Here is a 26,413-nt window from a genome sequence, read left to right on the forward strand (position 1 = left end):
TCCTTCCTTCTGCTCTCACACATTCTCCTTTTGCTATCACATTCACAAGACTCGATCAACAGAAGATCTTCTTTCTTGACGCGACCCCGCCCGTAAACGAACAGTTCGTAAACATTCACCGCCCTTCTCCTGTCCCCATTTCCTCCCATCTAACCGTTTTGGAAAACCAGAAATTCAACTCGTCGTGTGTTTCGCACCCCACAGATTTTGGGGATTTTTGGCGATTACTTTTTTCTGTTGGCTGTTTTGGTTGGCGTATAAATACTACAACGCCCCGTTCGGTTAGACATAGTTAAAGTTCGACTCTCGTCAAAGATACTCGTGCAGATTCGCTTCTTTTCAATCAAGTGAAATACATACATCATCGCTCAAAATGTTTAAGGTGTGTACTGCCGTTGGTGCTGCTGGTGTCGTGTAAACAGACTTGTTCAATATTTGTGTTCAGTGTGATTGAAATGTGGCGTGTGATGTGTGGAGAACACAAATAGGCGGCTCTATTGTGACAATGGTTACTAAATTACACTTCCCTATTTCCCATTGATCTCGATCACTCACAGTTCGTTGCCGTGTTGAGCTGCCTCGTGGCGATCAGTTTGGCCATGCCAGCTGTGGAGGTCTCGCAGCCGATTGCATCCCAAGAGTCTCAGGACAGTCCGGCCGTGCTGGTGGTGGCGGCGGAGGACGATCTGGCCGGTGCTGAGACGGCCCACCACGGATATGGCGGATACGGTGGATACGGAGGAGGCTATGGCGGTGGCTTCGGAGGCTATCCTTATGGAGGATACGGAGGTGGCTTCGGCGGTGGCTACGGAGGAGGCTTCGGCGGATTCGGTGGAGGCTATGGAGGATACGGAGGATACGGACATGGTCACCACCATCACCATCACGGATAAGGGATGAGATCTACGACTTCTGCTGCCTCAGCTCACAACCCATCTGTTGTCGTCCTACCTCACTGTGATCAGCATCCAACCGACCATTTCGAGGAACACTTGCATTTATTGTTGGGTTTGACCGGTTGTACCAAGTCTCATGCAACCTCGCCATGACCATCGATCGCCTGCAATGTTATTTATTGCCAGAATACCATTTTACCGTATGAATAAACGTTCACAAACTAAGCATAACGATTCGGTTTATTTGTTTTTGTTTGCTTGTAAACAACTTTAATATTTGTTTTATTTACAAAGATTATCGCTGAAGAGTACACGATTAGATTAGTAACTGATTCGTTACTGTTAGAGGTAATGTGTGCTCGTATTGATTGATCTGTTTTCTTTTAACCGCATATGATAAAGATAAATTTAGTTATTGAAACGAGATCTTGGCACTTGACACACAGATGTTCTCAATTTTGATACATATTTTAATACATATAATACATTTAATACAAATACAACCATTTTATTGAAAAAAGACATGTTTTGTTAAATATGCCCAAATATACTATATTTATACCTTGTTGACGGGTGAGGATCATGTTATCGACATCGTTAGTTTGTAGAGTGTAGGATTTGTAATGATGAGCACGAAGTAAATTTTTGAATGGATTACATGTATAACATATGTTTTTTATACAATTATACGTTATTTTGATTTGAGTGAAGGATTTCTTTTTATACGACGAATTAATATTAATAGGAAAAAATAGGGAATAAATAGGGGCGGTCCCGTAGTACAGTGGTCAACTTGAACGACTCAATAACATGCCCGTCATGGATTCAATCCCAGAATGGACCGTCCGCCCGTAGCAAGGATTGACTATATGACTGCGTGGTAATGAATTAAGTCTCGAAAGCCTGTACAGGCCGGCACATCGGCGTAGAACGTTACGTCAAATAAAAGAAGACGGAAAAAATAATATAATTCGTTGATAACAGTATGTAGTTAACAAGGTAAACGAGAACAAACATTCCCAGACGTTCATCTCTAAATTGCGGTTTTGTGTATGTCCTAGTTGAAACCTCAAATGAACTTCTTCAATTATTAAATACTAAATATTTGTTATGGCAATAATTTGATTGGTCCAACGATCAGTATGGGACTTGAATAATTTCGTGATCGTATACAACTATCGCAAATTGTCCCTGATTATACGAGCCAAACGATCTGCGATTAAACTTACGTTACTGCTTGACTTTGACTTTACTGGTAGCTCAATGATTTATGTGTACAGAGTTGTTTAAGTTAACCATAATCTATTATATTCTTCTTCTTTTTTACTAAAGGTTGGATTAGTGTAAGTATCTCAAACTTATTTTTTTACAAGCTGAGATTGTGGGACCTGTTTTCAACTTGAACAAGGTAACCAAATGGTAATTTTATCTCATCTCTCTCTGTCCAGTTTATCATTAGACCAGAGGCATTCTTAAGAGTTTCATGCTTTTTTATACACTTCATTTAGAAATTTAAACTATTTTCCGTAGTTTCGTTTACATTAGATTAAGTAAATCCATGAGAATTGTGCTAGCTTTTCCTAAGATGAAATGAAACTTCTGAATTTCTCATACACTTTGAAAGATCTTTACAATTCAAGTGAAATTGAAATAATAACAACATATCGTTATGCTTAGTTTGTGAACGTTTATTCATACGGTAAAATGGTATTCTGGCAATAAATAACATTGCAGGCGATCGATGGTCATGGCGAGGTTGCATGAGACTTGGTACAACCGGTCAAACCCAACAATAAATGCAAGTGTTCCTCGAAATGGTCGGTTGGATGCTGATCACAGTGAGGTAGGACGACAACAGATTGGTTGTGAGCTGAGGGGGTAGAAGTCGTAGATCTCATCCCTTATCCGTGATGGTGATGGTGGTGACCATGTCCGTATCCTCCGTATCCGCCATAGCCTCCACCGAATCCGCCGAAGCCTCCTCCGTAGCCACCGCCGAAGCCACCTCCGTATCCTCCATAAGGATAGCCTCCGAAGCCACCGCCATAGCCTCCTCCGTATCCACCGTATCCGCCATATCCGTGGTGGGCCGTCTCAGCACCGGCCAGATCGTCCTCCGCCGCCACCACCAGCACGGCCGGACTGTCCTGAGACTCTTGGGATGCAATCGGCTGCGAGACCTCCACAGCTGGCATGGCCAAACTGATCGCCACGAGGCAGCTCAACACGGCAACGAACTGTGAGTGATCGAGATCAATGGGAAATGGGGAAGTGTAATTTAGTAACCATTGTCACAATAGAGCCGCCTATTTGTGTTCTCCACACATCACACGCCTCATTTCAATCACACTGAACACAAATATTGAACAAGTCTGTTTACACGACACCGGCAGCACCCACGGCAGTACACACCTTAAACATTTTGAGCGATGTTGTATGTATTTCACTGATTGAAAAGAAGCGAATCTGCACAAGTATCTTTGACGAGAGTCGAACTTTAACTGTGTCTAACCGAACGGGGCGTTGTAGTATTTATACGCCAACCAAAACAGCCAACAGAAAAAAGTAATCGCCAAAAATCCCCAAAATCTGTGGGGTGCGAAACACGACGGGTTGAATTTCTGGTTTTCCAAAACGGTTAGATGGGAGGAAATGGTGACAGGAGAAGGGCGGTGGATGTTTACGAACTGTTCGTTTACGGGCGGAGTCGCGTCAAGAAAGAAGATCTTCTGTTGATCGAGTCTTGTGAATGTGATAGCAAAAGGAGAATGTGTGAGAGCAGAAGGAAGGAAGTGTAGGAAACGATGCGAGTGTGTCGAAGATAAATGAGTGCCAACAGGAGGGCGTATTAGCCACGTAAATAGATTGAGGGAAAGGATGAGATGAGAACCGGTGTGAAGAGTGTAATGAGGAAATTAGCAGAAGAAATCAATCTTTTGCCGCTGGGCACGATCAATCAGGAACAAAACACATGTAAATTGAGTAAATAACGGTTTAACAGTAAAACATCAGCGAAAGAGTTTTAAGCCCGATGGTCAAGCATTGTTTTGAGGATTAATCAGTTGTATAATTTGAGAGGAATCATTTAAAATGCAACAAAAAGACACAGCCGTAAATCACAACAAATTAGCCATCGCTAATTTAAGTGTAGAAAAAAAAAGTATGTTTACATAAAGTGACCGACTTTGCGCTCTTCAGCCGAGTGACCGAGCGCTGTCATTGGATGAGTGAGCAAAATATCGACACGGCCGTCCAGAACATAGAGAGGATAAGCTTGACTGCACGGCGAATAAATGCCAATCGGTCTCGGAGTGTGGACAGCAGTTCATCGACTCACGGGAAGAGAGGAACAAATTCTAGAAAGAAACTGTAATTGCATGAAAGAAATGGCAAACATTACAGCTGTGTACCATCATCAACATGAACGCTAAAAACTGTTGAAACTTTAGCCAAACATGGTTTCATAATAGTGTAAATAAGATTATTTTTTAGCAATGATGTAAATCGCCTAATTTGTCGTTTCTTTCGATAATGGTCCTGCGTAAACAGTGCGTAGGAATTTACAGCACGCAAGATATTGTCTCGTTACGCAACTGGATAGAAAACTGCGACCCCGACCGTGCGATATCAGCTGTTTATTCAATCGTCGATGATTCATTCCAAAACAAAGCCAAAAAGCTCGCCACACACATATCAAGCACAGCGGTATCAAAACAAACAGTGTGTGCGGAACCGGCTTTTAAAAATCATAGCATAGCTGAACAGAACACGCCAGCACCATCAAGCTCGGAAAGCTTCTGTCCGGTTTGGTTGGTGAAGGTTCGTCGCTTGTTTCGCTGCGTTGAAGTCGTTTGTAGCGCAGCGTGCGGTTTTTACGTCGCCGCTGCTTGCTGTTGTTGTTTACTATGCTGAGCTTTTACGGTGTGCAGCAATTAAGTTTGCTCTCACCAGCACGCTCACGCACTCACTACGAACCACACGAATGGGTGGATTCGCCGGTAAGCCGGTTCAAACCGGAAGAAGGGATGAGCGACAGAATGAATGGACGCTTTACGAACCGGAGCTGCACAGGTCGATTGGTTTGTTTGCGCTTTGAATTGTCGGTTGTCGGTTGTTGGGCAATCGGGTTTATATTTGACGCTGGGGGTTTTCCCCGAATTGTATAGAATAGACAGAAGATACAACGGCAAAAGCGAAAACTCGAAACAGAATCTCCGGGAGAGTTATGAGTCTTCTGCTTTGGAATAAATATTCCCCAATTGCGCAATATGTGAAACAAGTGGGCGTCTAATGAAGGCTTCAAAGGGTTCTGCCCTGTACACGATCAAACGATCTGTCCTGTTTGAGTGCGTGTATGTGTGTGTGTGTGGGTACAGGGAGAGTTTGAGGTTTGTTAATGACCTAACTCTACGTTCTTTACGATTCGAATTCGCTCACGGATGTTGCCGATCGCTTCACTGCCTCCCTATCTGAGCAACTGAGGGGAGGAAAAAAAGGTTTGATAATGATCTTTTTATTGTAACCTCTCCATGCTCTGACGGCACAAGAAAAAGGAAGACGAGACGGTGGCAAATAATGGGGAATTGAATTGAATCACTCGCTCGAGAGACACTCGACAAAGAAGCCACAGTCACTAAGCGGGCTGGACGTGGGGACGTGGAGCAGGAATTAGGCAGCGATCGAAATGACTTCTGGTGTCGTGTGGAGATTTCGTATCAAAATCGTTAGTTGTGTTTGATTTTTACATGTTTGTTTCCCCCCCCGCACTGGTCATTATATTCCCTTTTTTCACTCCTTTCGAAACGTCCAGCAAAAAGCAACAACACACACATCGCGTTAGAATGTTGGTACGGTCGCTTCTTCCCCGAACCTCACCATGTCGAATGGGCCCCCGATCAGTCGGCATGCGGGGGGGGGGGGGGTTGGAAGCTGTTTCGATTTTTCCGTTTACTTTTTGCGATGCCGCAAATTTGATGAGTTCTTTTTAATTCCCTTTGCTTGCACGGGTGGGGTGGAATTATCTTTCTTAGCTGGATGGGCAGCGTAGAGGAATTGGAACGAGAAACATACCATCCTTAATGGTTGATAAATCGAGATTGATTGGTAAATAATGATCACGTTTGAGGCAGAATTATTGTGCTCTAATCACGCAAGCCAGAGATGCGGAACATTTTAAAAGTTATACTTAAGTAATTTAAGGGTTCTAGCTTGTTCTTATGTTTGAAATTAAATAATTCAAGGTAAATATTTATCTACACAAGAAAAATGCATCTTTTCTTCTCGTAAAACCTTCACAAGTGCTTAGTAGACTAACGATCACCGAAAACGATCGCCCCTATCTGGGTGGATTAGATCCTGACCCATCAAAACCGTGCCTAAATTGATCAAAAGAGGATGATTTTCCAATCATGCACGTTAAGAGGGCCATCGTTTTGGTCGTTCTTTTACCGGGCGGGCATAAGTGTGTGTGTGTGTGTGTAAACTTGTGTCCGTCGACTTCGTTCACTTCATTTCACACTTAACCCTTAGCTCTTTTCAATCAAAAACGAAGCTACCTGGTATTATTTTTCGGGCACGGCGGAGGGGCACATTGCCCCGAAGAATTGCCCTCACGGGACGGGAACAAAGTGGGAAGTCCAAAAGGATATATAAACGCACCGAAGGTCAGTACGGCAGCGATTAGTTTGATTTGGAACGTGCTGAAGTGTTGATGTTAAAGAAAATGGCCAAGGTAAGTGTGTACGATCGGGTTCGATCATCTTAGCGGCGATTCTAGGATAACTTACGCCTCATTGCTCTTCATTCTAGATACTTTTGCTACTAAGCTTCTGTGGCGTGTTGCTCTGCCTCACGAGCGCTGCCCCAGCGTACCAGGAGGACGCTTCGAACGGCGTCCAATCGATAGTGCCGGTGCAAGAGGGCAGCCCCGTAGTGATCGTGGAAGAGCGTGCAGGTGATGATAGCGACCTGGAGGGAGCGGAAGCGGCCCACTTCGGGTACGGTGGTGGTGGCTTCGGACATGGCGGTGGCTTCGGTGGTGGCTTTGGCCATGGCGGAGGCTTCGGCGGTGGCTTTGGGTTCAAAAAGTTCGGCGGCTACGGCGGTGGCTTTGGGCATCGCGGGTTCGGCGGTGGATTCCCGGGCCACGGTGGGTTCGGAGGCGGTGGCTTCGGGGGCGGTGGGTTCGTCGTTGGCGGTGGCTTCATCAAGGGCGGCGGATTTTACGGCAAGAAATAAGTTAACCGAGAGCGAGTGCAAAATAAAGTTTAATTAAGAATACTACGGACGGTATGCTTCATGTGTGTGCTGTTTTCCTGCTTGGGGGGGGTGTGAAGAAAAACCGGTCCGTTGTGTGTGTTTTTTCTTCTTTTTTGCAAACCCGTTGCCTTCCCATTTCGTTGAATGTTTTTATAAATGGCCATTCTCACAGCCGGGGCACACTTTGCTTACCCTGACCTCCTACGGATGAAGCCGATCTGTGTGCTGAACGATGCGCGAATGGAACCGTTCTTTGTCGTCTCATCTTCACAGCTGAGGCCCTTCGATGCTGCCCCATTGGTGGAGCTTGTTTTTGTACCTCCCAGCTGTACACTATACGCCATTCTTTACCATCAATTTATCATCACATGGTGTGATTCCATCAAAAATGTTTGGCTGCATGAAAAATGACTTGTTTTTTTCTTTCTTCAAAGCACTGAATGATACGACTAACGTACGGTATGAAATTATGGTGGTAGAACGTTTGCTTTTGCTGGCGAGTCGAGCGAATCGAAGGCGAACAAGAATGTAATGAGATGCAAATTAGCTCCGTTTACAGCGCGCTTGGTGGAAACACGGGTGGGATGTAACGCGTCACTCATCGTCACTCGTAAAATACTGATTAGCTGCATATGTAAGTAGCATCGATTTGGTACAGGAAGATGCTCGCGGAAGAACTAGTTGTAATTAGAATGGTTAAAAGTATCAATATGTAGGGATGAGGTAGAAAGGAAGCAAGTCCAACAAGGATGACTCAATTTTCATTATGGTAGTAATTTAGTTCACACATACTTATTGGTATTCTTATTTTGAGTGACAATCATTGCCACCTAAGGCTGCTTTAGCTCTGGATACATGTGATGACTGACTGTCCATTGACCCGGCATGGCCCGGCAAGTAAATACAGACAATATTTTATTTAAAAAACTGCTTCAAATATTGAACTCACACTTTTCTTACAAGAAAGTATGGAAGTATTAGGAAGTTGGTAGAAACAATTTTCCAAAAAGCTCCTAAGTTGCCGAATTCATAACGCCTGGTCAGGTTTTGTCGAGCCAGATTTATTAAATATTATTTAACGAAGAGGTGAGCCAGCTTTTGTCCCTGTTTTATACAAATAATTCAAATCAATTGCATACATTTTGGAGCAAGTCACAACACAAATATCAATTAAAAAATTTGTTTAAACAAAGTACTTTCAAATACTTTTGAGTGAATGCCGATGCAAATTCAAGTGTGTGGATGAGTTTACATTTTTGCTGTCTCTGTGATAGTTTTCAAGATGTATATTAATCTGATTTTTTTTAACTCATTCCTGCCTAAGATTGCGTTTCAATGGAGAAAAAACGCAATAAACATTTTAGAACATACTAAGTGACTGCAGTAGAAATAATTTATTAAATTTACTTCATAATTTTCAATACATTTCTCATAATTTTCCCAAAAAAAAAAGCTTTTTACCAAGAAGAAACAATGAGCATGCGATGAATATACCATTTTAGAACAACCTACTTAAAATTCCATTCCAGTGCAATTTAGTACACCCAGGTTGATCGTATCTCTCAACACTGACAGATACAGCTGTTGTTGTTGTTTAGGAAAAGATCATCAAACACGTGTCAGACGCAAGACAATGCTCACTAACCATGACTCGCTTACATGCACTTACTAACCGCCCACTCCTTACTTCCCCCCAACCGACCATAGTACTATCACAAAAAGCACCACAACGAGCGCAATATTTGAAAATGGCACAAAAACAAACCCCGCTTCGGAAGGCTCCCGCCACTTATTTATACAACGCTCAAGATACAGATCAAACAATTGCGCACCCGTGTCGTACGGTGGCTCCACCCTTGTCGATGGCGTCTGCACGATAGTGCATGTCCACGAACCTCTCCCCCCCCCCACTCGATCATTCAATTACCATTCTTAACAGTTCAATTCAACGGATGAAGCAAAACGCAGCACAAAACGCAACGGAACGGACCGAAGACGTGCCCTTCATGGTCCGAGCCGAGCGAGCGCGAGCGAGTACTCAATTTGTCAGCGCCTCCGCATCGAGATCATTATCGTGGCATTCATTAAAAAGGCAAAAATAATAGCATAATGCGCTATCGATGTTAATCCCCGGACGATCGGTTGCAGCAGCCGCCCTTCGCGCAAAGATCAAATCTTGGGTGCGCAAGTGAACGGGATCGCCGATGCTGCCGGACTTTCGGTTGCCGGTCGTCGGATGTGATCGAGAGAATGTGCCCCCGGAGGGCGGTCTTTAACATTTTCACACGATTCGGTTTGTCGATACGTGCCTAGTTGATATCGCCGGCCGGGGGGAAGATATCTCCCAAAGTACGCAATGAAATAAAAGTGCAAAAAAAGTGTTTTCTGTAACTCAGAGTGATTCGGTTTATGTACAAAAGCGAATTTCGGTTGCTGTTTATTTCCATCGTATCAACAAAGAACTGTGATGTAACAGTGTGATGTGTTTGGGGCAGTTGAGGTGCTTCCGCTAGTGTGGAGACATTCTCTTTTTTTTCTTCTCCTGCGTTGGCTCGCTTGGCTTACCAGCCGCTGGAACCGCTCCAGCCGCTGCCGCCGCTGGACCATCCGCTGCTACCACCGCCATAACCGCCCGACGGCCAGCCCTTGCTACCACCGCTCAACGGCCAACCCTTGCTCGACAGTCCACCCGACGACCAGCCGCCCGAACCGCCCAGGCTGCGGCCCGCGCTCCAGCCACCACCGCCGCCTCCGTATCCACCGCCGAGTCCGCTGCCACCGGACGACCATCCTCCATGGTTACCGCCGCCGTATCCACCGCTACCGCCCGAGGACCATCCCTGGCTGCCACCGTATCCACCGCCCGAAGACAGCCATCCCTTGCTCACGCCACCACCCGACGGCCATCCACCGAGGCTGCTGCCGCCCGAGCTCCAGCCACCTCCCGAGTGGCCACCGCCAAAGCTGCTGCCACCACCGTATCCGCCACCGAACGAGGAGCCTCCGCTGGACCAGCCCTTGCTGACGGGCCAACCCTTCGAGTAACCACCGCCTCCGTAAGAGCTACCGCCTCCGTACGATCCACCGCCGCTGGACCAGCCCTTGCCAAGTCCGCTGCCACCGCTAGACCATCCGCCACCACCGCCGAGGCTGCGTCCTCCGCTGCTCCAGCCTCCACTGCCTCCGTGTCCACCGCCACCGGACGAGATGATGATCACCTTCTTGCCACCGCCATAGCCGCCGCCGCCGCCACTGCTCCAGCCGCCACCACCTCCGCCGCTGCTCCAGCCACCACCACCACCGCCTCCCCAGGAAGTTTCGGCCGTTTCCAGGTCAGCCGCGCAGAGAACCACCGCAACCAGGCAGCTCAGAACGATCGTTTTCTATGGCCATCGAGAGATAGTAGAGATTGATTAGCGGGTTGATTTGGCATTGCAGCACGGCATGGGATAATAGGGACGCAACAAAACAACGCCCTGCAATTGCTGCATTGATGTTGGCAATCAATTTTAGCATTACAGCAACACTCTACTGAAGACAACGTTAACAAAGCAAATGAAAACGAGAGTTGTACTAAAAACTTCAGAACAAGTGCAACGGAACTAATAACCATTCTCCTTCAATCAAATCTTCGATTTGAGCGATGCATTAAGACTGAACTAATCTAGAATTGAAACAGGTAAGGTAACTGGTTAATGTAAAGTATAATGTAACTAATTTCCACAACGCATTTGAGCATCACATCAAGACTGAATAAGAGGTAAAAATGAGCCAGACCACTGAAAACAAGAGTAGTACTAAAAATGATACTAACATGTTACATGCTAGTAGCACTTTACCTGTACTTCCTTAATTCCTTAGCCAGAAAATTACGATTAATTTGGGGATTCTGTGAAGACTTTGCTGAGACAAGTGAAGTTGAGAGTTGTCCTAAAACATCAACATTAGTAGCATGCAACTGATATATTTTCTGTGTAAGCCATCGTCTACGATCAATCACTCCCAGAGGAGGGAAAAGCAACTCAACTATATCACTTCTCAGAAACGAGATTTGTACTAAATACTTCATGCGAGTGGTACAGCACTTTTATGAATTTGTAACTTTAAAAATCTATAAACATATAACCAATTATTAATTGATTTGTATATTCAACAATATCCAAACAAATTGAGGAGTACACCAAAACTTGGCTGAAATAAGCCAAAACGAAAGTTGTACTAAAAACATTATCGAGTAACTTCGAACTAGTACACACAATCCACAATCAATTCGTGGAAAATATCAGTACAGAACTGAACTATATCACTTGTCAGTCATTGTACTAAAAACTTGCATACACGAGCGATGCACGAAACTGGTATAGACTGTTTCTTTAAAAAAAATAACTTCCACAGTATATTTAAGTTAAGTTCTACGTAATCGACGCAGGATACACAGACGCACCTTCAACATCCTCGGATACGGGGATTAAACACACTCTCACACGCAACACTATAAAGTACACTACTGTACTAAAAACCACTGATTGGATGCTGCTGCTGCTGGTGCTGTTACTCGGATGAACTATCCAAGTACACTATGCCGCTAGTTGGCGTCGGTACAGGCTTTTATAGTCAAAAAAGGGTAGCCGGGTTGAACTCATCGCCCGATGACTACCACCACCTGCTCGGTAGTGCCTGAAGCACACGCCACTTGTACCCCCTTGGGTTGCGCTGCAGATCAAGTCCACACCATTACCTCTCCACACTTCCCCGTTTCCCATTCACTCACAAACTGCAACAAAGAGCCTCCTTCGAAGACGCACGGCGAGATCAGGGCGAACTACCTGCGTTCACTTTTAGTGTACTCCCCCCACAGCAGCCCCCCTTCCCATTCAGCTGGCAGATCGTCATCATTGCCCTCTCTGTCTCGCTCTCCACACCCGTGTGTATCGCTAAAACGAATCCGGCTCCTCCAATGGGTGACCCCGGGCTCATCATCGCCGGCCGTTGGACGCTTCGCGCCTCAAAGGCTGATCCACTCCTTCCTTATTGATAAAGCGCGCAATTGAACGATCGAACCACGGGCACCGAAATAAGAGAACATAATTATTTCCCTCATACCAGCAAGCAGGAGTAAAAAACAGGTAAATTTGTCCATCTTCAAATCCTGACCCACGCTCAAGTTCTGCACCCGATTGTACTGACCGGCCGGATCGATGGATGACTTCGCTATTACTGACTTCTGATTCGCGCGATCGTTATGGATTATTTACGCAGTCAATTAAGAGGCGAGTACGGGGCGGCAGGGTGGTAGACATATGTTCCGGCCGCCTTTTTGGGGGTTTACCCCGTCACACACACACAACTAAATAAATCAATTATCTCTCCGGAGGCAGGAAATCGATCGGAGCGAACGATTTGAAACTGATCATCTCCGGGACTCTGCGGTCACGGAACGAACGGGGAGAAGATGAAAAAAGTGAATGTACATTATGCATGTACCAAAAAACTGCATCCCGTGAGATCAAGGAAGTATGATTTCTGATTGATTTTGCTAAAGTTTGCCAGCTGTGTGCTATGGTTCTTTTTATCGACATCTTCGCAAACGATCTTTTAGTACGAAAGTGGTGATCGACACCCGTAAAATGAGTTTTTCTGAATTTTGCTTCATTTGGAAAGAATAAATGATTGCGATCAATAATATCACTCACCCGTGTGTAAGCACAGAATCAATTTTCTGTACAAAACGTCTGGCGACTTCTCAGCTGTCCAATAGCTGTGCTTACACTGCCATTCTAATTGCTCTAATTATACACTTCTCTGAGCGTGTTTGGATGTTTGATTTCGCATCTAAAATGTATGTACACCCCGAATTCCGTGCACGATCACGCGGTTCTCGATCCCGATCCCCTTGTTCAATCCATCATCGATCCTCGGCTTGATCGGAGTGTAATTAAACACCTCGATCCCAACGAAGGCAAAGCATTCGGGTGCCTCGTTGGCAAATGATTTAATCATAATCGGGACGCACGCGCTGCTTATCGTGCCCTAGCGTAGCGCAGAGCGGAGAGCATTTAATTTGTACTTGCATTGATTCATTGGCAAAAATGGCACACGAACCGAACCGAACCGGGGCCGCCAAGGCTGGGTCGGAGGCAATGTTACGCGATTAGCTGCTGCTTCCAAAAACGGAGTTGCTCCAGTGCGGGCTTTGTCGAGGGGAGTGGTGTGGTGTCGATCATTTAAATGGATCATTTATTTTTCGTTTTCTGCTTTCCGAAGAATGGAAGTACCTGTACTTTAGCAATAGGGCACATTGCACAACCCAACATTGGCCGGAGCCAAAAAGCAAAAGCCAAACAGCGAGTCATGCCGCACAGCAAATGGAAGTCGCCATCCATCAGCAATCACAATGGTCGCGAAGAGAGCACCCAGTGCCACCAGTGTGAACGTGTGTACACACCACCGCGTGTACATATGAATGATGATGGGCCGGCTCAGCAGGATGAGACTCCCAAAGAAGGGAGCAACCGACAATACAACAAAAAAACACACAACATTAATTTAATGTCACACGGACGGTTAAAGTTTTGGATGGAGAACACAACATTTCGGCATTTGACGGCAGAATTGATCGCGGCCCAAGCGGTGGCGTAGTCCTCCGCCAGGCCGCGCTAAGCCCGAGGATGATGGGCCTTTTGTTTCGCTAATGGTTCAAGCCGCCCGTTCCCAAGCCCTTACACCCTGTCGACGATCGGATAAGAGTGTGCGGTCGGGGGGCATCTTCAAACTATGCAAAGTGTAAAAATTGCATTACCAGGCCGCCGGCCCATCAAACGATTTTAAGGTTAATTATGATTTGCCAATATAGTTTTCTTGCTCGCGCAGCAGACCTTGGGCCTGAAGAGTAAACACTCGTACTCGTAGCTATGACCAGACCATGTAGGTATGTTGTGTTTTGATAAACATGAAAAAAAAAGATGCAGATTTTTATGGAAAAACACAACCCACCCCATGCACCCATCGGTGGAGTGTGGCACTGCACGTGCGCGATAAGATGATATCATCCGGCAGCTAGCCCGCCGGAGGAGCACATTAGCTAGACGGCGTTGCATAAACAGCTTGACACATTACGCTGCCCAGCTAGAATGGAATGCAGAGGTTGGAAATCCCCTAGAAATTGTGAGAACGTTCCGTAAAACATCTTCCCCGGTAGGATCATCAATTTGGAACCAGCAAAGTGTCCCGTAGAACGATTTGCCTTTTCTGAACGGTGCTAGTCATAAGTATGATGTAAATTGTATTTGAGCTTAGTGTGGCAGTATTATTCATAATAAAAGAAACAATAACGAACGAAAAACGATTTGAAAATGTAACCATTCCTATACAGATCACAGCATTGTTATTGATTATGTTTCATTTATCTTGCCAACTGTTAACCGTAACTGGAACGAAACAGTTTCAAATACATCGCAACAAAAGATGAGCCACGACCTTCGCCACACGCCACAAACAGACGAACTAATGTGCTCCGATACGATAGCGGCCAGAGCAACATCATTCACCCGCGTTCGGTTCCAGTAATTGCTCACTCACAAACGCTTCCTAGTTCCGGGAACGATCATACGATCTGTATGTGGAGGCTTCTAAGACACGGTAAAGTGATCCTTAAGATGATCGCAAACGTGCACCTCCTCGCAGGAGCGTTCCCTCTTCACGTTGTTCAAACTTCAACTGAAGCGTGAGGGATGATTCTGGGATTCTAATCGTTTCTGCATGACAAAGTGTTAAGCATTCGTGGAGGCATAATCTGTGAAGAGGTTCCCTATTATTGCTTAGCAAAGGGGGGGTTATCTAGTTGTGAGCTCAGTTTCTTTTGTCAAATGAGAGATGTTCTTTAAAAAACCCAAAAACTGAATGCACACGAGTCCACAATTTTAAAATATTAATTACAAATAAATATGATTTAGCTTGCTCTAAGCTTGTCAGTATAACACCCTTACATTTTAGTATATGATAGAGCAAAACATGCGATGTTGCGTACTTATGACAATCAGCGTCAGCACGGACACGGTCACCACACGCACCTGAGCGCACACCAAACAATATGTAAAGATAATTAATCACACTCCCTTGTTGTAACTACGTCTACAAATCGCTCAACCAAAACAGGGGTGGGTGCATAAACCGTGATGGGTGTCACTACTAGCGCTGGAAACAGTCGCGATCTATTCCGATCCCTCCCCGTCAGCTGTGTTTTGTTGCGCTTCTTTCCTAACTCAGATCAGATGAGCGACGAACCATTAAGATAAGACAAGTGTAACAGGGCAGGCAGATTTACGTATTAAATAATACAAATCCTTCAAGGTCACCCGTAGTAGCCGCAAAATCTCCCGCTGATATGAAATAAATCATCACACGCAACACCGTCAGCAAGGTTTCGAATCCCAAAAAGCGCATTGTTTGGCACTTTGGCAGACCTTCCACCACACACCAACAACACCATCACCCCCGAAGAAGAAGCAGGATGTGTGAGGTGAGGTGGCAAATTAATTAAATCTTAATCGCTGCTGTTCCCACCGCCACCGTGGTGCCGGAAGTCGTGAACGAGAGCGAGATGGAAGCATAAACACACTTTTTAAAAGCTCCCGCGGGGTGGGTGATTATGGTGGGTGAGTTATAATTATCCGGTGGCAAACCGGCTGGGATGTGTGATGGTGAAACGCGTCTGATGAGCGATCGTATTTTTGCTTTCGTTTGATCAATTGTTTATTAAAAATAAAACATCCAACACTAAAGCTTCTTCGGTGCGGCCGCTTCAAGTTCAAGACGTTCAGTGGATGATTGCAATAAAACTGCTAAACGGGTCATATTTCACCCAAGCATCATTAGGCTCATAAAGAGCCGCTCACAACGGCTGTTCTGTCCTTCTCTGGTGGCAGGGTTGGTTTCGGCAGAATGCAGATGCACAGAGACGGCCAGAGAGACGGGATTTGTTGGCTACATTTAATTGATTATCATCATCGTGATGGCGCTAATGATACCCCCAAGACATGACGGAAGGGCTTGGGCAGGCAGCACACACACACACACACACACACACGATACACAAAAAGTTATACAAATTAAGACTGATGCCGGCATGAGGTCACGATCGAGAGTAAGCGCGCTTGTTCACGTGAACCACATTCATTACAGGCAGCGGGTACTGCACACACACACGCACACGAGATTGTCGTATAACGCCGCAAGCACACACATGATATAATGGGCCGGAAAATGGGAACGAGCCCCCCTCAGGAATCATGAGATGAATCATTGTTCTCTAAGCCGTCATGTGCGGTGGGTGAAGATGTCGGAAACGGATCTAAGCTACTCACACACACACGTACAGTGTTAAATTGTTTCATTTGAAAAAAAGAAGGAGCAAGGCTAAAACATAGTTGGGAGTAAAATTAACAATCAAAATAGATGAACGAAATAGGCAATTCAGTAAAAGGGCAAAAAAAAGAGACACAACCATAATATTGGTATAGAAGAATTACCATTAGCGGCAAGCAAAACACACAACCAAACAACGACAAAAAAACACATATCCAAGAACATGCAAATAAAGAACTGAATGAACAAAACAACAACCAAACAATCCAACACTAATGCACCAGTTCAAACTGACCATTTTCAACGCCTTTTCATCACCTTCGCCTTCAACGGCGGGGAACACCGCAACCAAATCGATTCGCCTCGGCAGTGAACCTCGCTCGCGATTAAAGAAAAGGCTTACATACCTGTTATGGGGTAAACGTGAGCCAAAACCTGTGCACGCACGATGCTGCAGAAGATGAACACCCCTCTCACTGGATTGATGAATAATTCCGTGTGGCGGATCGCGTGATGGAAATGGGGCGGCGGTGGTTGTTGATGGTGTATCTCCTTCTTCCCTTCTTCTGACGCTTCGATGTGTGCTGTGTAAAGTGGAAGGTCAGCGCCTACCAATCTTCTTCTTCTAGGCTCGTTCATTTCCTTACGAATGAAGAGAATACCGAGCATCAGGATCGAAATGTAATGACATTTTCCCTCCCCATTGCGTGTGCCACTCTCGTCCGGCTTGCTACTTACCGAGGTTTTGAGGAGGTTTATCTGCCATTCCCGTGCGGAACCAATTTCGGGGGGAAAGGCCACCGTCCCGACCGCGACACCGGTTGACGTTGATTGATGATGGCCAATTTTTGCTCTTTTTCTCGCTCACAGCTAGTTCGAGTTGTAGACAACTGTGAGAGTACTGCACCCAAGTTTAATTACACATCCGTTGGCCAAATGTATGTTGGGGCGCCACGGTGCGCTCGCTTAATGCTAATATTTGACCAAGAAGCGTTTTTTTTTCTTCCTCTATCGCGCTAATGATCAACGATCATCCGTCCGAGGCGGCACGCGTGCTTTGATCGAAAGGATTTAAGATCGACGACGACGACGACACCAAAACAGTGATGATCGCGTTGTCATCATGTGCGCAAAAACAATGTTCAATGCAATTTCATGTTCATTTTTATCTGTGTTTTACTGCAATTTGTAAGGTATTCTTGGTTTGATGAACTGTGAGAGTGTGTGTGTTTTGTTTTTGTTGCTCTTCTTCGCTATTTCACTATTATTGTTTCAATAAACACTTCCTTTTGCTTACTGCTTCGTCTACTTTCAATCTTGTCTTGTAATGTTGTCCTCTTCTCCTCTAACGAACCATCATTCCACTTCATGTGTGTTGCGTGACGTTAAGTATTGTTTATGTATGATTCCTGTCCTGTTACTGTCCTCGATCATTAACGTTCTATTTAAGATCAGGAAGAAACTCCTACTTAGAGTGATGTGTGTAAGTGTGAGTGTTTTTTATTTTATATGGAGAGGTATAGTACAACACGCACTCTCAATTCATCCTTCGCATCCAGCACACACACACAAATACAATATGCAAGATATAATATATATATATATGATCATCAATAAACACTTTCAACGGCACTATCACGTGCGTGCATGATCACCGTCCACTCTTACTCTATAAATCCTCATACTTGTATGGCTGCTAGTGTAAAGTTGTGTGGTTGTGTTGGTTTTTGTTTTTTTGCAAATTCCAATTTTCATGGTTTTGTTATTTAGTCTACTATTTTGTGTATGTGTGTATGTGTGTGTCTTTTTTTTTAATTTTTCCTCTTCTGCATACTACTACTTATTTGTTCTCGTTTCTTGCTTTTTTAACTGACTCTTTCAGGTTCACTTTCGAACTGTTTTGACTTTTAATTCACTCTACGTGTCTGTTTTGTTTCTTTTGTTTTTTTTTTGTATGTGCGCCTTTTACCCTTCACTGCACCTTCCCACAAGAACCGACGTGGTACGTTGTAAATCCTACTCAATAAATGGGCATTGTATGTATCACATATAAATTGTACAAAAAACCTATCCTACCACAAGGAATGCATTTTACTTTTAACATCTCTTTTATCTCGTTCGCTTTCCCACTTTCTTCATTTCAAACTGTTTGTCTTTAATTTTTCTTTTTTTTTGTATTTGTATTGTTTGTTTTGTTTTGCGAAATATGTATTTTATCGCATCAATATAATATATACACACACATTCATACATACTGTGTAGAAAGTTTGTGGTAAGTATTTTCCTTTTCTATTGTATCTATTGCATCTCTCCCGTCTGCTCTCTTGCTCTCTACAACAATTCGCTATGGTGGTGTGTTTATTGCAAAAAAGAGTAAACTCCAAACGACAGAAACTGTCAACTTTTGCTACGGAGTCTTTTAGTACGTTTGAGTGTTTGTTTGTTGTAGGGTTTTTTTTAGAACACAGTTTAGTTAGTAGTATTCAACATGAAAAGGGTGGAAAGAGGGTGTTAGGGTGCTGGTGATGCTGGTGAAGCTAGTGTGCTTTAGTTTAATAAGTGAATACGTTAGCCTCGATCGGGGTTGTGTTAGGTGGTCCGGAACAATCGGGGTGACACTGTGGACACAGCAATCGAAGGCGCGTCGCCGTCGTCGTCGTGTTGCACTAATTTTGGGCGCAAAATATTGTACAAAAATATATGTAACGCTTCTGTACTATCTCTCTCTCTCTCTCTCTCTCTCTCTCTCTCTCCGCTATTTGGCGCTGGTGTTTCGAATATGCTTTGCAAGCTAATAATTTTGAGACGCCGTTGCAGTACACGATCTTGTCTTATCCGCGCATGTGGATGGGGGGACTCTTAAACTAAATGTGATCAAAAGTACTCTTCTACACACACAGAGGAACATTCCTTTTTTTCGGGATGCGAGAATGTGAATAGGGCCGCAACAGATCGAAACGTTCAAAACTAATAATACTAACATACACCGTATTCATCCGCAGAGGAAATCAAATCTCGTCCATCCACAGCTTACAGACAGGCGCTTCTTCTACAGTGAACAATGTGTTTAGTCTTTTAGATTTTCTCGCCCTATTTTAATGCACCATTTTTTTGCTACATCCTCTGCACTGGGAGTAGTTGTGTGCGGGGAATGCGCATCCGCATCGAATACTTAATTTACTCATGTATACACTACGTTTATATCACAATGAAAAACTCAAATTTCACAATATAGAATAGCTACTAGTACTGTTACTATTACTACTGCGCTACTGCTAATACCACTACTACTGAGCCACTGGGCACTGGGTTTTGCTTGCATTTCCTATTCCCGGCAGAATTCGATGGCACCACCCGCATCGAACGATGGTGTGGCCATTGACATACAATTCCTACAATGCTAAGTGTGTTTCAAATGTGCATTGTTGTTGTTGTTGTTGTTGTGCGCTACTGACGGTTTGTTCAACATACGCTAAACGAACAATTCCCTAGATTTGTGTATTGCGCTTACGAGCAAAACAAAAAAAAAACAAGACACTTTCCTAGATGCTCTGCGTGTGCTCTCTTCTCATCCGTGTGCGTTAGTTCCTACCGTTCGGTGATGATACATTTAAAGTAATACTTCGTCGCACATCGGCTCCAAAACAGGTTGACCTCTTTTGCTTGGCAACGACTTCAGACACATCATTGAACATAATTATTTGTTCTTGCTTTTCCTATTGCTTTGCGATGCCTAATTGCGTTAATGTGATAATGTGCCGCATGCAGCACTTTTCGAACCATTGTTTGCTCTCACTGAAAACTGTGCAAATGTGAAACTATATGTATCATCATTATTCGAGACATAATTTCAACTGAGTAAGTATGATCCGTACAGCAATTGGGTTTATCAATAGTTTCTTAGCACAACAAAATACATTCCTGATTGTATGACTTTAAAGATCTGTAAACAAAAGAATGATAATAATACTACGCGAAAACACGGGGTAGAAATACTGATTTTGAATTTTAGCACAGGAAACTGTCGCAATTTTCTGCGCACTTTTTACGTTGATCTATAACGAGTCAAAGTGTAACGTAATGAATTATTACAATCTCTTTCAGGTGGCTCTAGCAGGAGAGCAATCTAAATACTATTATCAAGCAGCACCTTGCCCTCTCAAACCGCATCACGAATGAAAGCACGGTCCGAAAATACGTATCAGCAAGAACACTTTGGTGATGTAAATTAATCTCCAAAAATTTCTACTAAAACAAAATCACGAGAAATTGATCAGGAATCGTCAAAATTAGACTAAAAAAACGATCGCTGTTGAACGCATTGTTCTTTAGCGAATTGCACTCTGCCAGTTAAAGTTATGAAAGTCCAATAAAATGGCCAAAAGCTGATGACGATTTCTGTGGCGCATCACTGTGCTGATGATCCCCGACCAAAGGATAGTGATCCGAGAAACGATACAAAACCGCTGAGCACCGGATAGAACTACTGTGGTGTGTTTGTGTGTAACTAAACCGAGAGCAAAACAGACGCCACGTACGGTTCATTCCCGCTCTAGTTTTCATGGCTACCGTCGATGAGGGACTCGTGCTGCTCCTCCAGATCCGGTATTCGCACAACGTTCGCTTTCCGGCAGTTCCACAGCCGCCGGTACATTAGCTTGCCGAACTTTAGCAGCGGATCACAGTCATCAAACTTCACCAGAAAGGCCACCAGCACCAGCGAAAGGAACATGGGCAGTGAGCCGAGATAGAACAGTAGCGGGTAGGTTTTACCGTGCAGCACCATGTCGAACAGCATTGCCAGCGGTATCTGTAGCGATATGGCGACCGTGCCGATAAGGGATGACGTTAGAAAGCAGCCCCTGTGTGCCGGAAAGGCAAAAGAAAGAAACAACGATAATCAATAAATCACACGTTAAAGTGACCAATCGAAGGCCATTCCCATTGCACCTACCATAGCCACAGCGCCTCGGACAGTACCGTACCGATGAGCCCGTTCAAAAACAAAACTATAAACTGTCGCCGGGAGGGTAGCTCGAACACTTCGAGCTGGGAAAAGTTTAGCACAAAAAGCAGCGGCCACAGCAGCAGCAAATTCCACAGCCCCACAAAGCCAAAGAACAGGGGAATGCTAATCTTTTCTTCCGTGTCGCTTTTACGCTTGACTAGCACCAGATAGGACGCGTAGAAGAATGCACTCAGCAGGGCGAGCACGATGCCGCGTGACATTTTCGGCTGATCGATTTCCGACATCGAAACCATTACCTGCGCAATGAATCATGAGTCACATATTAGCTGAGGCCATAGGGTTTGGCCTTTTCTGCCTCGGTTACAGCTACACTTACCGCGCCGGAAATGCTCAACAGCACGGCGAAACACTTCGAGAAGGTAAACTTATCGCCACAGGACGAAGGGAACATGGCGGCAAGGATGAGGGTGAAAAAGCTCGAGCTAGAACTGAGCAGCGTTACCATTGCCGTTTCACTCGGCTCCAGTGCCAGCTGGAACATGTAGTTGGCAATAAACCACTGAAAGAGAAGGCAAATGGGAAGAAGGAAAACGGCAATTAACGTAATCATATGCCTTATTGCAGGACCACACAGCCAATCCCACACAGCCGTTTTGGGGGTGGTGGCTTCACCATCTTACCAGCACACAGAACAGTAAAGCCGTTCGAGCCGTTTTGTGGTGTGATTTTTGTCGATGAACTCGCAGGCTGGCTGCGTACGAAAGCCGCGACATCAGCGCTTCGGACGCTTCGTGCGGAGACATTTCGCGTACCTCCGCCACCTTGCTGAACCGTACGCTGCGTATGCTGGAGTCATCGCTTTCCGTGCCGGACACTTGGGCGTCCGTTTTGATGGGAACGAATGAGGAGTCACTCTGCATATGGGGAGGGGAAAAGAAAGCAATAAAACAAACGTCCATTGTGTGAGGCGAACGAACGATGTAAGTGGGAAGCGGTCTAACTCACCAAACTGGACGTTCCATTAGCATAGTATCCTTCGTCCTCCTCGATCGTGTCCATCAGCTGCGGCGAGTGGGCAGAACGAACCGTTAATTTCTATTCACGATGCAGTGACTTTATGGGCCCCATCAAGGGAGTGTGGAAATACATATTAGCCTAATTCTTACCGAGTAATTCCCATTGCGGTTGCAGCTCTCCTTCCACGGTGCTATCAGACCGAGCACTATCAGGTATATGGTGAACATAGACGCCTTGAAGTACGTGCAGAAGAACGGTTTGTCGTAGTTTTCATTTTCGTACAGAAACTGGAAACGGTGATGCAAAAGTAGGAAGAAAAAAGGGGAATCGACATTAAATTATTGCCACACGCCTATGGGCGTTCTCAGGGCGCCAGAACAATCATATCGGGGCAAGAGACCCCGGGACTAATTAAAACGGGGGTGAGATGGTGGCGTTGTTTTGCTAGTACCGACCTTGGTTAGTTCGCTCGACGAAACCCATATAATATCGACCAGCACCAGTAACACTATTCCGAGCACTAGCTTTTGTGCTTTGTTTAACATGTTTTCGCCCTGTTCGGTTTACGCACCACGTGCACCACACCACGTGGTATATCGTGGCCTTTCGGGGGGACGGTTGCGACGATCGGTTAACAAATGTCCACTGTCCCCTTCTGGTCGCCCTCCCGCTACCAACTCTGGCTATCTCTCAAGAACTTTACGTCCGATCGTCTATTATTAGCGACCCGTTTTGATGCCGTCCTATAGCGAGCGCGTTATCGTGGATTTTCTACGAACATTCGTCATTTCCGATGCGTGTATGTGTATGTGATTTAAATCCCTGCGTATTGTTAGCTTATTATTCGGGTCCTGTATTCCCCCTGTAATTGATCCAAACAGATGATTTTGTTAGTGACTAATACATGATGCGTTTCATTGGATTTTGAATATAAATACTGTTGTACCACCTGCCCGGTGGGCACTGTTTATACAATGTATGTTAAACAACAGGACAATTCCAATCCCGAAGAACATATTAGTGTCCCTGTCAATCAAACCAATAATCGATGTCATCCGTGGTGTTATCAAAGCAACCATATGTTCACCAAAATTTTCACCGCTGCGCAACATTTCACATTTTCACCAAATCACCATTTTCGTGCTTCCATTTTCATCGCAATTTTTCCCACCGAACCGATGTCTGGCTGTGCCACAGGCCAAGTAAAAGTAAGTAATTACGGAATCCTAAACGAAAACACATCCAAAAACGTACCACCACCGTCACAATAATTTCCCGGTGTTTACACTTTTCTGAGGTGCTTGACCTCGGGACAACACTGCTTCCAGAGGTACCGGTTGGCATTGGAGGCATTTCGCGGTCGTTTATTATGCCCTGCACCAGACCCACCACGAAACGAGCCGTTTTTTGTGCTGTTCGCGCGACTATTTGCACAGTTCAGCTCAGTTGATCTTGTCCACCCCGCAATCAGCAACACCACACCACACAACCAACCCAGCCAGCCCAAAGGAGAGGAATGGAGAAAGGGACACGATATCAATGTAAACTTTGACGGGCAAATTACACTCATTCAGTGTGTCACTGCACTGTTTTTCGTAGTGTTGTTTTCCACTGGTCTCGCACACGCTGTTTGTGTGTTGCACGTACTCTTCGAGCAGGACTTTGGGATGAGGAGGGGCACTAATTTATGTCCCATATGATATGCGAGTGACAGCCTCAAACAACAAAGGTTCCAGCTCCGGGAGCAGTCGTGCGTGTGTGTGTGTGTGTGCGCGCGATGTGTGTCCGGTGAGGTAAACTCCGGGAGTGAACTGCGACGTGCCGGGGGTTGGTGTTTCGCTGTTATCGTTCTCCATCCGTTCCTTTTACGACTGGCGTCATCGTGACGTTGGCTGCTGCTGCTGGCGGTCCCCCGAATTCAGTGAAACGACGGAATGTTTACTTTGGCGTGACGTAGCCTCTTCCCCGGAACATCACGAGAGTCGCACTGAGTCGTGCCGATGAACGCAGAACGCCGATAAAGGGGCCGGTGGGCGAAAAACACGATGACCCATCACTTCCAGCCAACATTGGCACCTTCTTCTTTCGCCTCCCGCAGAGGGAAAGTACAATCACACTTAAAAATATTTCACGACCTCGGTTAAAAAAACTGCCGAAATTCGTCGGCTCTTTCGATTCTTGCTGATATGTCAGTTGAAAATTTCCCATTGCCGATAATCAGTACCATTTAAAACCGAAATATCAGTTAAAAAAATATTTTAACCGAAACTCGGCAACACAACATGCCGATTGCGTACGTTAACACTGCTGTCACCGAGGTCATCCGTCAAAATAACCGAAATTTCGGCTATGTTATTTGAGTTAGCCGAGGCTCGGTTTTCTATCTGTCATTCATCATTTTGTCGATGCAGATACCTTTCGGAGTGATTTTGTGTTATAAAATTAATAGTGTGAAAAATAAATGAAAATATGATACCCAGCGTGAAGAGACCGATCAGTAGCGTACGATCGGACACGGGTGGGCTAGGAAGCTCTGTCAACGCACGTAGCCAGTGCACATAAGATCGTCGCTCGAAGCAGTCCTTATCCAAGGATTACCGGATGCTAGTCTGATTGGACCAACCTTTGCCGGCCCGTTCGGACTTCCAGGTTTCATTTCCAGTTACCTTCACGAGGTAAATATCCAAATACTCGACCACGTGACTTCCAATCAAGGTTCACTCAGGCTTGTTTCACTCTGCCCGCTTTACAGAACCGTGTCTGTACCGGTGCCCGCTCTATGCCCGGCCCATCTTCCTGCACTTTTAATACATCCAAACGCTGAACACCATCTGGTGTTGTACCGGCGGCCGTCCCTGCGCTTCCCATCCCACCACAACTCTCATTATTTGGGGGTGGGGAGGTGACTTCCTGCCGTCCAACTACAGATACGATGGTGGTATCATGCTGCAGAAAATGTACATCGGCAATCAGCAACGGGTCTGGCTGTTATGGATGTGGCTCAATAATTAATTGTGTTTGTTTTTATAACTCAAACTAACTTTTTACGCAAATAAAAATACTAAAATTAAAAAAAAGATTGTTTTTATAATTAGCTGAAATCTCGGATTGCTCTAACCGAAAATCTCGGTTAAACGTAAACGTCAAAACAAAATGTCAATTGCATTTTTAACCGATATTTCGGCAACAGAAATTTAACCGAGATCTTTGCCGAGATCTCAGTTGTGCAGATCTCGGCAAAAATTAACCGAGATTCGGCAAACATTTTTAAGTGTGATGATATGCGTAGCACCGTTCGATATCCGTCACGATATTACATCGATCGGGGGCGACACTGGGGAGAAAACTACGATAGTAAAGCTAGAATCTAACTCCGTCATGATGCGAAACCTTCGCCGAAGACCTCGAGCACTGTGCTAATGGAAAGTGTAAATAAAACCCATCGGCTACCAATGGAAGAGGCACAAACACACTCCATCGACGACCGTATGGAAATGGGAGGAAGATTTTGCACACAACACTCGGCGGCGTCGTAGCACCAGCAGCAATCGTAAGTACCCGATCGGTTGATTGTTAACTTATGTAACGAAGGAACAAACCTTCGAGCACAATTTATCCTAAAACAATTCACTGGGACACTTGTGCGAACGATAAAACACCTAAAAACCGGGCGATAGTGCGACTTCGACGAATTATTGTTATTTTTTTGCCTGCGACTGTTGTGTTGAAGTTACATGCCCCCAGCTCTGCAATGTCGGTGTGAAAGAGAGCGCAGGCGCGCGTGTTGACAAGGCTGTGTTGACGGATTGAAACGGGATTGAAAGATGAATTTGAATTCCATGTCGAATTATGACCGTTATTATTTCGATAGTTGTTTGCAATTTTGTTTTTATTGTTTACTTTCAATGCA

General features: G+C 45.0%; 5 protein-coding genes across 16 annotated transcripts; 2 read left to right on the top strand and 3 right to left on the bottom strand.

Annotated features, from left to right (window-relative positions):
• Positions 1-271: 271 nt before the first annotated feature.
• On the top strand, positions 272-1,127 carry LOC120894977 (glycine-rich cell wall structural protein-like). Its single transcript, XM_040297898.1, has 2 exons — positions 272-382; positions 558-1,127. The coding sequence occupies exons 1-2, from the start codon at positions 374-376 to the stop codon at positions 891-893; spliced, it is 345 nt and encodes a 114-aa protein (XP_040153832.1). The 5' UTR covers positions 272-373; the 3' UTR covers positions 894-1,127.
• A 1,436-nt stretch (positions 1,128-2,563) lies between these two features.
• On the bottom strand, positions 2,564-3,435 carry LOC120894832 (glycine-rich cell wall structural protein-like). The gene is made up of 2 exons (XM_040297679.1): positions 3,309-3,435; positions 2,564-3,133 (listed from the first exon to the last, which is right to left on the bottom strand). Exons 1-2 carry the CDS (start codon positions 3,315-3,317, stop codon positions 2,798-2,800), a joined length of 345 nt encoding a protein of 114 aa, XP_040153613.1. The 5' UTR covers positions 3,318-3,435; the 3' UTR covers positions 2,564-2,797.
• Positions 3,436-6,585: 3,150 nt separating this feature from the next.
• LOC120896297 (keratin, type II cytoskeletal 1-like) lies at positions 6,586-7,178 on the top strand. Its single transcript, XM_040300301.1, has 2 exons — positions 6,586-6,627; positions 6,705-7,178. The coding sequence occupies exons 1-2, from the start codon at positions 6,607-6,609 to the stop codon at positions 7,131-7,133; spliced, it is 450 nt and encodes a 149-aa protein (XP_040156235.1). The 5' UTR covers positions 6,586-6,606; the 3' UTR covers positions 7,134-7,178.
• Positions 7,179-9,555: 2,377 nt separating this feature from the next.
• LOC120895747 (loricrin-like) lies at positions 9,556-11,743 on the bottom strand. The gene is made up of 2 exons (XM_040299336.1): positions 11,599-11,743; positions 9,556-10,537 (listed from the first exon to the last, which is right to left on the bottom strand). The coding sequence occupies exons 1-2, from the start codon at positions 11,605-11,607 to the stop codon at positions 9,716-9,718; spliced, it is 831 nt and encodes a 276-aa protein (XP_040155270.1). The 5' UTR covers positions 11,608-11,743; the 3' UTR covers positions 9,556-9,715.
• A 5,932-nt stretch (positions 11,744-17,675) lies between these two features.
• LOC120895743 (solute carrier family 35 member F5) lies at positions 17,676-26,233 on the bottom strand. 12 transcript variants are annotated; one of them, XM_040299321.1, is made up of 8 exons: positions 26,103-26,233; positions 22,959-23,365; positions 22,653-22,790; positions 22,492-22,548; positions 22,167-22,400; positions 21,863-22,045; positions 21,472-21,782; positions 17,676-21,379 (listed from the first exon to the last, which is right to left on the bottom strand). In XM_040299321.1, exons 2-8 carry the CDS (start codon positions 23,046-23,048, stop codon positions 21,070-21,072), a joined length of 1,323 nt encoding a protein of 440 aa, XP_040155255.1. In that variant the 5' UTR covers positions 23,049-23,365; positions 26,103-26,233; the 3' UTR covers positions 17,676-21,069. The 12 variants fall into 12 exon arrangements, with proteins under 12 accessions (XP_040155255.1, XP_040155258.1, XP_040155262.1 ...); XM_040299324.1 differs by having other exon boundaries at positions 26,062-26,227; XM_040299328.1 differs by having other exon boundaries at positions 26,163-26,226.
• Positions 26,234-26,413: the final 180 nt, after the last annotated feature.

Source organism: Anopheles arabiensis, chromosome 2 (assembly GCF_016920715.1).
Source record: "Anopheles arabiensis isolate DONGOLA chromosome 2, AaraD3, whole genome shotgun sequence".
Taxonomy (NCBI): domain Eukaryota; kingdom Metazoa; phylum Arthropoda; class Insecta; order Diptera; family Culicidae; genus Anopheles; species Anopheles arabiensis.